Below are 18,779 nucleotides of genomic sequence, written 5' to 3' on the forward strand. Positions count from 1 at the left end.
TTTGAACTTCATTTCCATACTAATTTCCAGTTATCCTACAACTGGGAGAAAACTTCCCAGGTGAAAGACTTATGAATGCAGAGTACAAACCAAGCTTACCTCACTCCTTGCTGCCTGTGTAAAGTGTTGTCAGGTCAGAATGAGAGCTTTTATATCCAAGTCTTTTGACATAAATGTGTCAAATGGGAAGAACTCACCCTTGCACTTTGACATATCAAGATCTATAGTTCAATTAGGACAAAATTTGACAGTAGAACATTCTTCTAGCATTAATAACTGTTGTACCTCTGGTGTAACATGAGATGATATTGCTAGTCATAACATGAAAGTTCCACAAGTCTTTCTGTAACTGGCAGAAGAGAAAGCATGCCAAGTTTTGCAGCCCATGAATTTTGGGAGAGGAGTGAAGAGAATTGGAGAGGGCCTATGAACTGCTTTCAGCAATGACAAGATTAAATGGAGACACATGTCTTAGCTCTATATAGATTTTATCAGTGTATAGAATAGCCTATCAGACTGCCTTTCCCACATTTTCACCAATTTTACACATCTTTTTGCAATTAACTCATGGTTCAAAGACTGGAATAAAAAATTATTGATACTTTATGTTTATGTCATCTGGCATTCATCCATAATTTCTCCCTGAATTATTCCATGTTGTCTGGGAACAGCATTTGACAACAGCGGTCTTCAAAGAGTTAGTCCTGCAGGAGCTGTGTAAAGCAGATTCGGCAAACTCTTACATGGATAGTCCTGGTTTAGTCAGATGATGATTAACAAGGAGAGCTGATCCAAAACAATTGGAGTTATGTAATGTCTTTGTAATTATTTCATGCTGCTAGGCTGAAATACATGAGTTTGTGGAACTCAGTGGTGTAATGCCTAAGAGTTGTGTGTCCATCCAACACCACAGGATGTTCAGCACTCCACCCAGCCATGTTACACGAGTGCAGGGAAACCTCTTCTGCTTATAAGGGACCCTTCCACAAAAGTAGCGTTTAAGGACTAAGGAACAATGAAAGCTGCAATTTTTCTAAATGTCAGTAACATTGAGCTTTTCAGTGTATATTAGCTTTAGAGAAATTCTGTATTGATACCAAATCTTGATTTATAATTTTTCTAATGAACTTAGCTTTCTTACAAATTACAGGTGACCTGATAGTCCTAAGCCTGTTGAGTCATATTTCTTCTGTCAGTATTAACAAAAAAATCGCAAAAATTAAGCTAAAGAGGACCATTCTTAAAAAAAATCTATTAGTTTTAGTAGATGTGGCAAAATAGTGGCAAAATTTAGCTTTTAAAAAAGAAATAAAGATTATTTATGCATTATTGAATATTGTTATAGCTATTATAACACTGTAGTGCTACTAGCAGGAAAGAATTTCTGGAATGTAAAATTTTGATATTATGACGGTGATTTTTTAGCACTTTAGCTAAAAGTTATGGCAAATATAAACAGGACCAATCCTACATCTGCCACGTACTGTCAAAATTCAAGGTTTATGAAAGTACATTGAGTGATATCAGCCACTGGCGGAGCATTACTGATGTGAATGTCTGCCTCACATAGTCTGGCACAGCAGCAAAACACTGGGCTGAGGCTCAGCCCAAAGTCCATTGTACAGCCCTGCTGAAATTACTTGCAAGAAATGATAATGTGCAGCTGCACAGTCACTCTTTTGTACACCAGCTTAGCATTGTGAAACAGGGCATTCCCAAGGGATGTACAGAAGTATTTGTGCAGTTGTGAGACACATTGCTTAGGTTTAATCTACACGTACAATAAAGCCAGGGTATACAACATGCAAAGAGATCCTCAGAGATGTGGCAAATCTATGTTCTGTGAGCAAAAGCTATGGCTCTGTCTACACTGCAGGTACTGCACTCTGAGCTGATGGAAGATTTCTAGCCATATAGACTGTGCTGTCTCATGTGGCAAGCAGTGTTTACATCACCTCACAAAGACTGGTGCTGACAATGTGGGGCAGGTATACAACGTGATCTCCTCAGGACCAACCTGATTCCCCATCAGGATGAGCCATGGGTGATATCTTTGCTGTCCTGTATGTCTAGTTTCCTTTGGAAAGACCCAGGAGTGCAGGCAGGAAGGCAGATGCAGCACAGAACAGCAACAGCTCGATCTGAACAAACACTGGACCAAGAACTGTGACACACAGGAGCAAGAAATGCATACAGTGAGACTGAAAAATTAGAGCTAATTTTAGCTGATAATAAGACATTTTCCATCAGGTGTGTGCTTAGGTTTCTTGAAAGGTTGAACAAAAACAACACAAAGGATGTTCTCTCTTTGCCAGTTTGGGGTAAGTAACAGTAACTTCAGTGCCTCTGCCTGAGGTAAGTCATGCCTCTATTACTCACTGTGTATGAGAAGGTTTCAATTACTTCAGTGAAAGCATTGGGCAGAAGGTTTAAAATTAAACAAAAAGAAATACTTTTTTACACATGACTACACTGTAGATTTCAATAATGCTGCTTGGTGTCAGCTCAAAACTACAAGCAGGTTGATGAGAGCCTTGGAAAACCCATGAGTGCATTAGAAGCTGTCAGCTCTAGAAACCCTTAAACAGACCTTAAACAGCTCACAGAAATTGGGAAACTGCAACAGAGGCATATGCAGGGACTTTGGATTAGTTTATATTTGTCTTGTTTTCACAGTTAGAGCATTGAGCTAAGTGAGCCTCTAAGGGTGTCTGAGATGTATTTGTTCACGTGTGAGTACCAAAGCAGACATGTAAAATGGATGTTGAGAGGTTACCAAAGTCAGCTTCTTTCTTACCTGTGTATTTTCAGCATGCTTTTTTCCTAGTTTGTTATTTAAAAAGGAGAATGTCACTTGCCTGAGAGGCATTTAGAATCTTTAGTCTTACTCTTACCAGGAAAGATTTCCCAGAGAACTGATTTGCAGTACCTTGCTGCAGAACACCACTTGAATACTGCTGGACCTTCATAGAACCCATTCAAAACAAACACCCACACTGACTGTGCACCTCAGTAGTCTCTCCATCTCTCTTTCCAATGTGGGCTGTGCCTGTTCTGTTCTAGACTCATCTACATCATGATTTCTAACTTGCTAAGATGAATGTCATGACCACCACCATCAAAAGCCTTTCTAAAGTAAAATAATACAATAGCAATTGCTTTTCCTTTGTCTGCAGCATCTGTTACCCATCATAGAATAAAAGTGGGTTATTCTGATATAATCTATTCTCAAACACACACACAAAAAATTGCATTGTTTTTTACTCTCTGCATGTTATCCTCCAGGAAGTCTGATAGTTCCTTGTTCCATTACTTCTGTTTCCAGAAACAGAAGCTTTGCTGATTGGTTGCATTTTCTTCCAGTCTTTTTAAAGCTCTCAACATGTTTACTCTTCCTATTGGATGAAATGTGATCTATTATCCATAAATTGTCAAAAGTGATTTTTAATAGCTCTGAAATTTCATCAGCCAGTTCAGGATGTGTCCTAGGACACAAAGGTGCCATCCTTGCCTTGGCACTGACCACTCCACTAACCAAGCTAATTAATAGTAGTAAGTCAATCAGCTATCTGATGATGGAGGAGCCACACTGAGGTTCATTTATCCATAGACTGGGGCATATCAAACAGAGGGTACTTTGGAAATCCCACCATTGCACCTTTAACTTTCAAAGTGTGCACTCTGCTGTTCTGATCATCTGTGCTCTGTGCAACATCTGTAGTTATAAGTGATTCTTTCCATATGGTGAAAGTTCTGGAAATTGACAGGTTAATTTGTACAACGAGAATGTACTCAGATAAATAAGATTACACTAGGATCTTGGGGGCAAGGGGAATTTGCAAAGCCATATGTGTTAATTTCTGTACCAGATACAATGATTTTAATCCACTGCAATTGTATGTGCTTTGCCCAGGCAAATGATACTCTTGATATCTTATTCCCTCTGCTGCATTTCTGAACTTCTCAGACGATGAGAATGCTTGTCTGTACTTGAATCAAATCTCATCTATTGTGTTAGTCTCCATCCTTGCTTGCTTGATTACTTAGCATGCCACAAAACCAGCTCTGGTAGTGTTTGCTCCTTACCGACATTTTCCAAAGAGGACAATGCCAATTTCAAAATTGGGGTGATTTTTGGTATAATTTTTTGGTGGAAGACAAGCATAGTTCTGTGTCTCTTAAATAATTTCTGTAAGGAAAGGGAAAAAACCAAGAAAGACAAGTCAGCTGTCTGCAAACAGTATTTGAGTTACAATAATGAATTGTGAAGGCACAAGCTAGGGATTGTGAGACTGTTTGGACTGAGCATGTTAGATACAGGAGGACAATTCTTTGATTCCAGCGAGTTCTCCCTGTAAGCCCCCTCCTGATAGCTGAACAGATGTATGCAGATATGCAACTATTAGGTTTGACAGGAAAGGGAATACAAACTGACTATGGAACTCTACAAGTACTGAGCATAGTATAATTTTGGACACTGTCAGTGTCCCTATTAAAAATCTGAAAGTATTGTTGAAGTCAATGTAGGATTTGTGATTTATTTTCCATCATACATGCAGGTGAAGAAGTCTTCACAAAGTCAGTTTTGACACTGATTGTAAAAGCATCTGAAGTGAAGACTGTCAAGATGACTGAAACCCCCTGTAAATCACTGCTTTGGACACCTTTCTCTCCAGCTGGACACCTTCAGAAACTCCTCAGCTTGAAAAAATTATTTGTTCAACTTTTTTCCAAACCCTATTTCTTTTTTTCTGTGTAGCTGCAAATACAATAAAGTCAAGCAGAGTGAAATGAACTGGCAGTTCAGATTAATGTCAACATCTGCGTGAAAATACTTCCCATCACTGGATAGCACTATTAGCTATATCTAGTTTATTTGGATAGCTGCATTTAGTACTGCAGACTTCTCTTCATTGCAGCTGCAGGCTATTAACCTAGAACATGACCTCTTTTAGTTATTACTTAAGGCAGTAATAGTAGTGATACAGATTACAATGAAGATCCCTTGAGAAAAAGTACAGTAATTAAACTCTATGTCACTAGAATTTTTCATGTCCTATAATGAAGCCAGTATATTAACAGTAAATAAATAAATAAATATGGGGAAATAATGTGGAAACACTTAGCTGAACGAATCGCATTTTTTTGGATTGACTTCTTTCCTAAGTATCAAAGATGAGATTAAAGGAGCGGCGCGTGGGGGCAATAAGAAGAGCAAACTCATACTAGAATGACTTGGGAAAGCCAATCTAATGCTTTAGGGCACAGGCTGAACACCCCTGCAACTAGGATTTGAACATAAATTTCAGGTAGGTTTGACCCAGTATGGAAATAGGCCATGTGAACTTTCTTTGAAAGATAATTACAGACCATTGCCAGAGGCAGGACATTTCATCATTTAGACTCTTGATCTTTTCGGGCTTGTTGAAACCTATGTTCCTGTGAACATCTGAAGTTACCACAGGCTTCTGTTCATTTACTTGCCTCGGAATCCCACAGGGATTTTTATGCTGCAGTTTCACGTTTATTCAGAATGCAATATCAAATCTGATAAAAATTCAATAATGGCATTCAATTGGACAAGAAAGTATGCATGATTTTTTTTTTGTTTGATATCAAAGTTACTAGTGAATGTATATGGTCATGAGAAGATAAAGCACATAAACGGGCAGAAAGATCAGTTAGCTGGACTGCTGAACTTTGTTCCCAGGACCTACAGCTTTAAAGTGCTAATTAAGGTTAGCTGGTAACTTCTCATATGTGCAATCAGCTGTGTAACATTGCAAATTGGGTATGCTTTGCAAGGGAACATTTCTGATTAAAGATGGTAAAACTCCTTTTCCCTGTGATTCAGAGGAACATGACCCAGACATAAAAAGATAAAAATCACTGAATATTACTTTTTACTTTGAGCGAAATCATCTAACTCACCCAACTCTCTGAATGATTCATTGCAACACTATCAAGAGAGAGCTGGGAATGCGTATTATAAATAAAGGACAGACCAATTTCAAAAGAAGTGATGCTATCAAGAGAAGCATCTATGAGAAGAAAATAGATACAGGGATGAAATTTAAGGTAACGTATTCAAGTATCTTTCTTCAGATTTTAATTAAACACCCAGGCTTATCTTTCAAGTAGTGCTATGCTTCCAGCACTTGGCTGAAAAGAGCTAGGAGACTCTGGGACATGTAGAATATGAAAAGCTCACAGCCAGTTATGGAAACTTTTTATAAAGGCTGCCCTATTTCACCTGAAGACAGACACAGCCGCCCATGCATATTCATGCATTTTAATTCAATAGAAGGTAGCAATTAGTTTATGGTATGCACAATTTAAGCATGCTCCCCTTTCTCTCTTGAGTGTAAAAAGCAGGTCTTTACTGGAAATGATTAAAAAAGCCTTTTAGTTAATCCTAAGGCATCCTACAGACTGATTGCTTTGTAAGTATCCCTCATCTACTACAGCAGGTGAAAAAAACCCAACAGCCATTTAAGGTATAATACTTCCATCCTACGTCATGCCTCCATAAATATATAACGCAGCCAGGGCAGCCCATGGCAGCCTTTCAAACCAGTGAGAGAGGGTACCCATTTCTCTAGTGGATGCTGGCCAAAAGCCACTTTCTTTCCTGCAACGCAGAAACTTGGAAAAAGAACACTTTTCTAGTTAATTCTGCACCTTTCACATCACAACATGGTTTGCTACTTTCCTAATAGTTAGAATGGCTCCCTGAGAAGAGATGCCCTGCAGGGTCCTTTTACCCTTGGCAGCACAGCTCTTCAAGATGCCATGCTGCTATTTGTGGCTTCCTACCACAGCTGCACATCGAATATACAAAGCAGCTGCCAGGCACGCTTTAGCAGCAGGAATAAAACGTGAGGACTGGAAGAGAAGTTACTTGTTTTTTATTGTTCTGGTAAGAAATTAGTAATCAAATGTACAGAAGAAAGTAATTGCTTGCTGTTCTAAGCAATTGTTCCAGAAAGAAGTGTTTGTTACTGGGAGAACAAGGGTCAAGTTCACTAATTGTACATTCATGATTAGCAATAGGCTTAATCTAGGAACATTCTGAGGTTGAACCCAGGATCTCTTCATCCAATTTAGCATTTCCCTTGTATCTGTTTCTCCACCATCACCACCCCAAATGACAGAGGGAGAAAAGAAACTGTGACAAAACAGAAGTGGAAGTGGTAATGCTTTATAGAGAAACAGTGAGAGGCTGAGATGCACTTAAATGCAGTCTGACTTTGCCCCACTCCTATTTTTGAGGTGATTGATTAAGCTTTTATGTAATTGCATGCACATTTGGTGCCATTTTGAATGCCCTTAGGTATCCTGCCTGATCTCCAGACCTCCAGATGCTACCCTAGAAAGGCATGGATTTCCTACAGGTCCTATGGCATATCTGCAACCTCGGTGTGAATGCAACAATAGCCTGCACCCAGAGGACACAGATTTCAAATGAGCACACTTAAAGTTTTCACTGAAGTGTCTGCCACTGAAGCTGAAGCCACTCCTGTCCCAGTGCCTCCACAATGTCCAGTATAACCCAGGCAAGTTATATTTTGCAGTTTCAGCAGTCGGGGACTGTTCGAACTGGTTGCAGGACGAACCTGCAGTCTATTCCTGCAGCCATTCTTCAAAAGGGTCACATGTCAATAGCACATGCCTTCATCTCTGCAGGAGATTTTATTCAGTTGTGTGTTCAGGTTCAAGTCTGCAGTAAGCTCAGTGGCCTTGCAAACTCTAAGTATGAAGCTACATCTGTTAATGAGAATACTCATCCCTTTTCCTCCCGTAGTGAACACAGTGTGCAGTGAAGGAAGCAGGTATTCCACAGATTTGTGCTCCACCCTTTGTGTACTTGGTGTGTGGGATGTCATGTCAATGAAAGACAGTGACCCTTGCCACAGGACAGCCCTGGCTTTTACTGCACTGTAGGCCTTTCCGTGGTTCCCTTTTCTGTCCCTGCCCTGCCCTACCTTGCTTGCAAATTATCACAGAGCCATAAATAAAGAATCTTTCCTAAAAACTATCCTGCACTTTGCATAAACCCCTACTCATCACCCACCTCCAGGAATCACCTCCTAGCAAGGTACAGAAAATCCTACATCTCATTTACTATAGATTTCAGACCTTAATTAAACACTAACGAGTTTCCACCAACCATTTTCTTTTCCTTTCCCACACCAGATAACGTGGTCCTGCATTACCTCGCATTTTTTGCACGGGTCTTCAGAGGAAGAAAATGAACCAAAATAGCAGACTTAGCCAACATCTCAGTCATCTGGCAGGGATCTGGGATCAGCGAGAACGGAGTATTTACTGTTTCCCCTTTAAGAAGCACAGAAAATGTCATTTCTGGTTTATATAACTTTCCCAAACAAGTCTTTCTGAAACAAGATTATTTAATTAGCTAATACAGTAGATTTTGTAAGAACTGGAAGACCCTCTTCAGTGATGTAACACCTTCCTAATCTAATCCAGTGTGCTCTGTAGTGACTTTTATATCTTTTCCTACAAATTTATCAAAAGAAGGAGAATTTTGGCTCCCAAAACACATAGGCAATCCCATGAGATAGTATTTTCCTTTTTTTTTTTTAAATTCATTTTTGGGAGGGGTGGGGGGTAGAAAGATAAAGAGGATGAGAGATTATTTCACAGAAAAGCACACTCAAGATGCAACCTTGAAATTATAAAGTTTATCTCCAGCTCTTCTTTTAAATCACACTAATGTTCTGGAACTTTAAGAAGAAAAGTCTCCTATCTGCAGGAGCTGGTCTCTTTTTTTAGGAGCTAAATAACAGATAACTGGAAACTTCCACAGGTCACTTCTGGCAGAGCTGCAAAACTCTCAGTCCCACCAGAGGAAAACCTGGCACCTTGCATTTTTTTCTGCCACAGTTTCTCAGAAAATACTTACTAGATTAGGTAATTCTGTAAGTTATGCTGATTCATCTTAGCTGTGACACGTTCGATGGCTGAGAGCACACAGGCTGCAACAACTGCTGCTGCATCAAGGGTGGAGGATTTGGTCTTTTGTTCAAATAACAGGGGCTTGTGTTTTTAATTTTTAATTGAGACTGATCCCTTGAAGACAAAACAGTCAAGGCCTGCCTGTGGTGTGAGAAATAACCAGAGCAATGCTTCTTCAGCCAGGAATGAACATCTCAGATCTGGGTGGACGTCCTTTTCCTTTCACCACATAAATAGTGTATCAGCAAAATACCTACTTAGTTGCCCTTTGTGGTTTGGTTCATCAAGAAAAACTTTCATTCTCACTTAATGGGTATCTGACTTTAGTTTTGACATCATGGTATAAGTATGACAAGACAGTTCCCACCATCACAAAGTCTCTGTTGTGAAGTCCTCACCCTGCTCTGTGTGTACTGAGGAGCTGACCACACCAGGGGTCAGCTCCTGGTGCGATCCCCCACAAGGTGTTTCCATAGAAGAGGTTGCATTTCACTGCCTTGCCACAAACACTGGACAGCTTGCAGTTTTAAATTTGTCAGACATGTACTGGAGGCCTACAGAATGGACTAAAGGACAATTGTAAGGATTTGGGAAGCTGCTACATTATTTTTGATGTCTCACCACTACTTCTCAAGGTTTGATGTTGCCTGTACTGCATATTGCAGTCATTCTGATGCTTATAGACAAGAAAATCCAGGCGAAAATGCCCTTTTTTAAAGAAAAATGGTTATTTTTCCTTTTTTTTTTAAACATATAAAAAAGAATCCACACAGTTGATACTAAACTAAATTCACTGTGGTCTTGTACAGTAGCTTTTGCTCATATAACATCTAATGGAAAAGCTCATTGACATTCTGTCATTTCTGTTTCAATTAACTGAACTCACTGATGCCGCCCTCTAGAATTCGTGACAGCTGATCTATTTCCAAAATAAACTAAGGAACTAAATTTATTTGCAAACAAAGATTACCTCATTCTGGAATCTGTGCTAAGCCTTTTTTCTGTCCTCATCAACTGGTACAAGGGAAAATGTTAAGAAAATACTTTCAAACAGTTAAAGATCAAAAGGGAGATTATATTTCGCAGGAATATAAAGGTTGAGAAAAATTAATCATAGGTAGTTTCAAATGTTTTAAAAATAAATCAGCACCTTTGATAAAAACCAGCATTCTAGCACTTAAGACAGGAATTCCAGCAGAAAAACATAGTAATTATGGATAGTATGATAGCATTTCAGTAAGAAAAATATATTACAATAAAAATTCAGAACTTTTATATCACCATCCATGTAAGCATCTGAAAGCATGCTGAAATAATTAGTGAAGGGAAGGAAAAGAATGTCAACCACCATTTCTTGGACAATGCAAACAAAAAGCCCTACAGAGATCTGTCAGGGCACCACAGACTCCTGTTCCAGGAGTGCTGAGAGGTCGCTAAGTGGATGATGGTAGGATCTGGCAGCCAGGGCATCCCTGGGGCACTGGGGCAGCCACAGCCCCAGGGTGTGTCCAGCACCAGCCAGGCATGGTGGGAGCTGTGGCTCAGGTCAGAGCCAAACAGCAGAGCCTCAACTTAAAAGCAGCTCCCACAAGCAGGGGCTGTGGCTTCCCCAGCATCCCCAGCCACAGAAGGAAGGGGATGTTTTCATATTTCCAAAAATTTCCATGTTTCCTCCATGGTGGGGAAATGCACTCAGAGCCCCAACACGTATGGGAAATCCCTGTGGAAGTTCAAGAAACATCTCAGGTTTCTGCTGAGACTGGACATTTCTACCTATGTAGGGATGTATCAGTGTTGAGCAATACTGGATTGGATAGGAAACTAGGTAGGCATTTCCAAAAATGCAAGAGAGCAGTGTGAAAATAAAGATTTTCATTGGACAGCTGGTTTCTGCCTGCATGAGATTTGAATTGGTTGACATAACTGTAGAAGCTTCCACCGCAGGATGAGTGTGTGTGTTCATAACAAAAATCAGGCATGCTCAGTGAACCAGCAAATAATCCACTGCCACTAGCATGGCTATTAACCATCTGCAGGGATCTTTTAGTGTTATAAAGCTGGACATGGAAATGTGACAAATGGCCTTATTACTCAGGAGTGCGTTTTATGTTGCATTAAACATGCAAAATGTATTTAAAATTAAACATCTGCTTACAGCCAAAATGCCTTAAATTTGTTTACAGGTGATCTCTACCAACCTGAGTTTTATTGTGAAAGGAGCATATACATTGTATTCAGCAAACAGAATGATGTGCATTCAGCAAACAGAATGATGTGCATGTATTATTATTTAAGTAGATTTAAGTTTCTACTATCTCATTAGTATTTTGTTTGGAATGCAATGCACTGGCAATTACTTCCTTTGCTCCCTTATTAATATCTTAGAACGATATCATCTTGATTTCCTCAGAGGTACAGGAAGCAGCAAAAAGGAAGAAACTCATCACTGAGCTGTTTTGTTCCTCTATTTATAGTACAGGTCAATGTATTACGGAAACTTCTTGAGAAAAAAAAAGAAGAGCAGTGTTTGGCTTTTCAATGTGCAGTAACACAGTGCTTCCATTCCTATAATGCCCTGAGCAGTTTGTTACCTGCACACCGTATTCCTGTGCAACATCTTCTGTACATAAAGATTTGCATAAAGTGTTTATCTTGATATATAATTAAAAAAAAACCAAAACAACCAACCAAACAAAAAAACCTATTTTGTCTACTCCCTGAACATTTCTCCTTCATTCATTCAAACACCTTCCTCTTTTTTTTGTTCCTGGATATTCTACCTACAGCTGATTCTCCTCAGGTAAAAAAATTGGTTTGAGTTTCCATTATTTTATTTGGAGGAAAATATTGCGCAGTGCTGAGCTGGTGTAGTGGAGAAAAAAATGTACCTGGATCAGAACAGAGGAAAATAGAGGAGCAACAAGTTCTGTTCCCTAGGGGGTTGTACTTCTGCCTTTCCCATTGCCTGCTGAAAATGCAATTCATTTCACTGTCCCACAGTCCTATTACTTCAGTGTTATTTTTATCCGTATCACTGTTCCTTATTATTTGTCTTGTTATAATGCCTAGGTATGTCTGCCAAGATCAAGACTGTACAAATATGGCCTGAATCTGCCAGTAAAATGTCACATATTATAATGGAAGAGGTAGGAACAAGAACACAGAAAGCGAACATTATCGTTTCAGTTTTATGTAGAGAATAAGCCAAACTAAGGGAGATGTTCTTGCATCTGGGAGTCTACTGCTACTGTTCCCAAAAGAGATGGCAGATGTGACAGCCACAGTCCTCTGGAGGCTGTTGGACACACATCTGGGAGTGTAAAGAGCTGCCTGTGTTTAGGCAACCAGACCCCTCTGTTCAGCCCACTTGAGGTCACTTGCTCAAGGTTGTTGTCAAAGAAGTGCATAGCAAAGCCGTGCTTCAATATAAATCCCACAAGCTCCAGTTCACTGTCTAAATCACAAACTAATTCTTCCTGGTTTCAGCTTCTCTTTTTTTCTTTCTCCCAACCACCTACACTACTGCTGTTATGAAGCGAATTATCCTTTCTTGCTTTAAATTCTTCTTTCTGTTTCGATCTTTGATTTTGGCTCCATTCCTTCTCTCTCCCTCAGCAGAAGGCTGAATGCTGCTTCGGTTGGAGGCTGTGTTACAGAATGTTCTCCACCCCTTCTGCTCTTTTGTTGGCATCTCCTTCCACCCTCAGCATGTAGAGCAATTCCAATGCTCTCTGAAGCACGGGGATCGATAGCCTTTGCAATCCCATTTTAGCCAGCGTGCCAGTAGCTGTTGGTAGACAGGCAAACAGGTGATGCATTGAAAAACTCATGTCTGTGCAATACCCACTCACAATCAGGTCTCCAAGTTAATTACATATGTGTGAAAAAAAAATGTTTCTGATTCATGTCAGATGTGTTTCCTTTTAAGAGTCATGTTATACATTTATTTTGGGCAAGATTTGGTAGAAAAGACTGACCTTCTTAAAGCCCTCTATTATTCTCTATAGTCACATTTTTCTTTATTTTACTGTCACTAAGAAGTCATTCCATTTCTGTGCTGACATTTTTATCTTCTTTTTATAGCCTTTCCAAAAGCCATGTCACTTACTGAACTTTTGCTGACAAACAAAAGGAAGAGAAAGAAAAATGGCATAAACTTCCACATACAGCAAATGGCAAGGGCATGCTGTATTACTCAGATATGGTTGAGCAAATTTTAACATTCATTTCTCACTTCACTCCTTTAGTTTCACTGTCTTTTCCTTCTGGTTTTGCTTTAGTTCTCTTCTACCCAGTATTTTTTACTCATCTGTTTGTTCTGACATTTCCTTTTTTTTTCCTGTTATTTTTTTGTGATTACCTCTTCTTTCCTTAGAATTCATCTATTTGATTAGTTCTGTCTTCACTTTTGTTTAGCCTCTCCAGGTACTCCTTCAGCTATTACATTTCTACAAAAAAAATTACATGTAGAGAATTTCCTAACTCCACAGCATCTGCTGTTCATCAAAACGTCACTGTCAATGTGCCATTTTTTGCTTTACATTATCAAATCTGGACAAATCCCTTTTATTTACCTACTTAACAACCACCTTGTGAACAAATGTAATTTTAGGGCTGAAGCATCTTGTTCTAATGCCAAGATAAATGGCCAGCACTGGCTTAGCTAAGGTAGAGCTGCCAGAAAAACAGATTTTCATGAGAATGGGAATTAGTAGCTGATGAGAAAAGTTATGATACTTCTTATTCCACTATAAGAAGTCAACCTCCAAATATACTTTTTTTAGAGCAATACCGAAAATAGCATTGGTGTTCTTTGTCCTTAATGTATCTGTTGCATCCATAATAGACACAGACTCTAGGGGGACTGAAATGGCTTTAACAGCACCTTGCCCCAGTTGGTTTGAATGTCACTCTCCTGCAATATGGGTCTGAGGGTTTTCTGCCAACAGCACATTGCTGAGCTGATCTCCAGCCAGGCTGAAAGGTCGGACCAGGTGTTTGGAATATACTCTGCAAGCCTCTCCGGAGAGCTTGAGAGCCACGCAATGCTGTGAGATCATGGGCTGAGGAGTGCTGCTTTGGTTCTGTGTACTGCTTCGGTCTTCTGATAAAATGTCCACACCAAGAAAGCCACTACTATCACAACACAGCCAGTGAAGGCACTGGCTGAGCTCATTAGGTACTCCCTCATCTTGAGACTACATCTAAGCAGCCAATGAGGAAGATGTGTGATTTCATCACACTTTGGATCTAAATGTGGCTATGGAAAAGCATATGGCTTTGCAATTGTTTTTGGGGTTTTTTTAGATTTTATTTCTTTCTCCTTCCCTGCACAGACAGTGCTGTCATCTTCACGAGATCAAATGTGCATTGGTGTCATACTTGATGCTGAAATTCACACCTACTTTCCTTCAGCAGCCCCAGCCAAACTTTAAAGATTTTCTAACTGCTGAGGATTTTTTTTAGAAGATATTTGATCATGATGCTTTTAGCAGATTTAATTTTGAAAACGAGGTGATGTAATGAATTAAAGAAAAAAAAAAAAAAGGCCAGCCAGAGAAGACTGGGAGGGCTACTGTTTCACACCCAAAGAACAACTGTTGAATATTCGTTCTGCAACGTCCTGCAGCCAAAACCACGATAAAGTAGAAAGATCTGTAGGCGTCCCCTGAAGAGCCGCGTCCTCCGGCGCTGGGGGGCCGTGGTTGAGGAGCCCCCTGAGCACTGAGCGCCGGGAGCAGGGCCGGGAGGTGGCCACGAAGGGAAGGAAAGGCAGTGCCCCCGGGGCGGGGCAGGGCCCGCGGCCGCCGGGGTGCGGGGGAAGCCGCTGCTGAGGGCAGGAGCGCCGGGGGGCGGGCGGGAGAGCAGGCAGGGATTTTCGTCCCGGAAAGGGGCAGGGGTTTCGCCCGGCTGGGCAGGCGCCAGGGCGGCGGCTCTCCCGGAGCGGGGCTGTGACCGCGGCGGTGCGGGGGCGGCGGTGCCCGGTGCCGGACCCGCGCCTCCCTCCCTCTTTCCCTCCGTCCGTCCCTCCCTCCGTCCCTCCGCGCGTGCCGCCCGCCCCGCCCCGCCCCGCCGCCCGCGGCCCCGCGCGCCGCTCCTCGCACAGCGCCGGGCCGTGAGGGAGCGGCCGCGCCGGGTCACCTTCCCGGCCGCCCGCAGCCGAGAGCCGCCCCCGCCGCCCCCTCCCCGCCGCCATCCACCGCTTCGGGCCGTCCCCGCCCCGGGGAAGCGGGTGCCCCGGGGCATGAGCTGCGCCGCGGGGAGCGTCGTGCTCCCTGCCGGGGAGCCGCCGCGAGCCGCCGCCGTCCCGCTGGAGCTGCCGGCCGGGGCGGGGGAGGCGAACGGGGACAGCCCCGAGGAGGGCGAGAGCCGGAGGGGCGGCTCGGAGAGCGGGGCTGCCGGCGGCGACAAGCCCGAGACGCGCTCGGTGTGCAGCAGCAGCGAGAGCGGCAGCGGCGGCCACGCCGGCGGGGCCGGCCCCATCTGCAAGATCTGCTTCCAGGGCCCCGAGCAGGTGAGGAGAGGCGCCGGGGGCGGGCGGGCCGGCACCCCGCACACCTTCGCACCCTCCCGCTCTGGGGCCGAGCCCTGTCCCTGGTGCTGATCTCGGAGTTGCTCCCGGCAGGAATCGCCCTCTCCGGCGGCGGCTGTGCGAGCCCCGGCTGCCGCTGTGCGAGATGGATGTGGCAAACGCCTGGGGCAAACCTGAGCCGGCGCAGAGCTTTGGGAGAATTCAGGGATTTTGCTGTGTCTGGCTTGCACGCTGGGTGTCCTCTGGCCCTCGCGCTCCCCTGTTCACCTCTGAGGGACTCTACACAATACGAATTTCTCAGGTTTCTGTTAGACTTTAAAATGACAGTGTTAGCTTACAGGTAATGCTGAGAAGACCTCCAAGTATCATTTCTGTCGTGACTTTACTGGGCACAATATCAGCAATGGATCTGTAACTAGCATTTTATAGCTTGTCTTGGAGTCGGAAAGAAGAGAAGAGCTGATTTGTATAATACTGAAACTACTGGGGGAAGTGCTTAGTTACATTATTTAAGGTCCTGCCTGACAGCTGGCTAGCTGGACAGCACAGAGCCGTTCTCCAAGAGCAAGGTTCTCTTGGAATCGTGACGTCACACATTTCTTTCCAAGTGATGACTGCAAATAGCTGTTGGAGAAATATATCCAACCACTTTTGGAATCTTTTGAGGTATTTGAAAGGGCTAATGGTACTGTCGTTTAACGCACGGTAATATTTTGTTTCACATAGGTACATGCACATGTGTAGGCAGCTTTCTGTCTTTTTTCTCAGTAGAAGCAGCTAGATATTTTTAAGACAGTTACATTTTTGAGTATTTCATAGCCAAAAATACATGCTTTTTCACATATTGAAATTGAGACCAGGTCATTGTTACAGACCCCTAAATATTTCAGTATTTAGTGTACATGTACATGAAAGGTTCCTTTAAAGTTGATGTTTCTGTATTGCCTTTCCAGGGTGAATTGTTAAACCCTTGCCGCTGTGATGGCTCAGTACGATACACGCATCAGCTTTGCCTCTTAAAGTGGATAAGTGAAAGAGGGTCATGGACCTGTGAACTCTGCTGTTACAGATACCATGTTATAGCCATTAAAATGAAAAAGCCTTGCCAGGTAATTTGTTCTTTTTAAAAAAAGTATGTGTTTTCAGTCATTTTTTAAAACAAAATGGTTCTTACTTTTACATCCGAGGTTTTTGGAAAATACAGCAGAAGATCCTATATGCCTCACCAGCTAGCACTTGTACCCACTTGAAGTTGGTTTTTAAGACCAGTTACATATTAAAATGTGTAGTGATTTGGTTCTGTTATGTTTTTCTAGTTTTTGGCTTGCTGTAGAAATGGTCTTTAGAGGTTGGTAAATTCCGTAAGTAGTTAAATCATGCTGAGATGTGACAGAAAACTGGGATCTCCCGGATTCACTTTCTGAACTTTAAACATGTCTTTATTGTTCGTTAAAGACTCACTCAAAAGTTGATTTTGTTCATTCTTCAAGCCTGGGGTCCAAAGGGGAGAGGTGAAGAAAGCTTCTGTTGTCAGTGTATTCATCTACTGTAAAAACGTAAAAGGAGGTGACTTTTCAGTCTTGGCACAGTTCAGAATAATAGAACAGTCTTAAAGTTCTGTCCACCTGCAGCTGTTTCAGAAGCTGAAATGTGCAGTAACATTTTCCACAGCTCTGTTTCAGCAGCATCAGAACATTCAGCTGGAAGTTAGAGCATTGTAGTGGTAGCATGTTCAGGGAGAGGCGGGAGAGAAACTCAAAGCTCCAGCAGATCTCTTAGGGAAGCATTAATACCACTTTGCATATCAGAATCCTTTAGAGGCTTTAAATTCCATCCTGGAAATTGTATTTTATAACATCTGAGGAACACATTTAGTAAGATAATTGTATCTTTTTTTAGTTTTGATCCTAAGAGCGCAGAGATGATGGAGCTCTCAAAGGCCAGAGCACTTGGGTCATTTTTCTGTGCCTGCATTTGATTGGAGTTTTATAGAAAAGACATGGTTGGATGGTAATGGCAGTTGTGTGAACGTGATAAGCATTCCTTGGATACAGGATATCTGGAGTATTTGCTTATGGCTGTTCAGATTAGGGGCAAGTACTTTCAGAGCCAGTGGACGTCAATTTTTTTCCTTTATAAATCCTCAAAGGAATGTTTTTGGTAAACTTTCCTAGATAGAATTTTTATGATGTAAAGCAGTAAAGGATTTGTAAAACACTCCAGATAATGAAGGTGGTAGATTCTGTTTCTACAGAGACATGGTTTGGCATGGGGTTTGATCCTTTTGGTTTTTTTAACCTTTTAAAAATCTTTATTTCTTGCATATCCACAGCAATCTCATCCTTTTTCTAGCAAAGATGATAGCAATAGTTTGCAGTTATAGTATCTGAAAATAGTTGTTAGACAGCAAAGACATGACACAGTTGTCTGCAGAGAGGCATCTAGTACTATTTGAGATGTCCTAAGGCAGCCAAAATATGTACACAGAATAGCAGATATGACAGAACTTACAAAGGACTCTAGAACTGCAGCTGGAGGCCAAGTGGATAGTAAAGGTCATCTGAAATGTCATTAGATATCTATGTGTGGACAGCAGCATCAAGCCCAGTTCTGAAGAACAACGATTCAGTTTCTGTGGAAAAGAGGAGCAAACAAGAGTCAATAGATGACACAGCAGGCAACAAAGTTTTTCCAAGCTTAAAAGGGAAGTTGAAAGAAACTGAAGAGACAAAAGTTAAATGCCATTCACTGCATGAGTTGTCACCTTTTTTTTCTTTTTTCTGGGGGGGAGGAGGGAAAAAAACCAGATTCATGTTTCTCGTTCAATAGCTAAATACTTGATTTATTCTTAGCCCTGTCTTTCATTTTTTAGGTAAGTCATTTAAGTCTGTCCTTTCTTATTCTTGACAAAATAGCATACAAAAAGATTCCATGGAGTTGCAACTCAAATAATAAGTTAGACATGCAATCGTGAGGTCAAATTCCTGACACCGAAAAGATGACCCATCTCTTTGAAGGAACACAGTCGTACCTTTCTCAGTCTCCTACACAGAATATTCCTCTTGTAGTTACAGAATCTAAAAGGAAGTCTCAAAATGAAGTCATCTGTGTAATTTTATAAGGGGAATCAGTCTTAAAATGTTCTCCCTCCTCCCCCATATTCTTGACTGTAATAGTATTGGCCGTTTTTAACAGCTGTCTTGGCTTAAACTTTTGGACGGGTTCTGAGTCGTTTTCTACACTACACAAAAGCTCATTTTAAGGTAAC

At 41.6% G+C, this 18,779-nt stretch overlaps 1 protein-coding gene across 1 annotated transcript in view; it reads left to right on the plus strand.

The window, feature by feature from the left end:
* Positions 1 to 15,167: 15,167 nt before the first annotated feature.
* MARCHF11 (membrane associated ring-CH-type finger 11) overlaps positions 15,168 to 18,779 on the plus strand; it is a 31,836-nt gene continuing 28,224 nt past the window's right edge. Inside the window, exons 1-2 of the mRNA XM_039550100.1 lie at positions 15,168 to 15,493; positions 16,465 to 16,620. Coding sequence (XP_039406034.1) covers positions 15,224 to 15,493; positions 16,465 to 16,620 — 426 coding nt within the window. The 5' untranslated portion in view covers positions 15,168 to 15,223. The remainder of the gene's footprint in view (positions 15,494 to 16,464; positions 16,621 to 18,779) is intronic.

This window comes from Corvus cornix, chromosome 2 (genome assembly GCF_000738735.6).
Source record: "Corvus cornix cornix isolate S_Up_H32 chromosome 2, ASM73873v5, whole genome shotgun sequence".
NCBI lineage: Eukaryota > Metazoa > Chordata > Aves > Passeriformes > Corvidae > Corvus > Corvus cornix.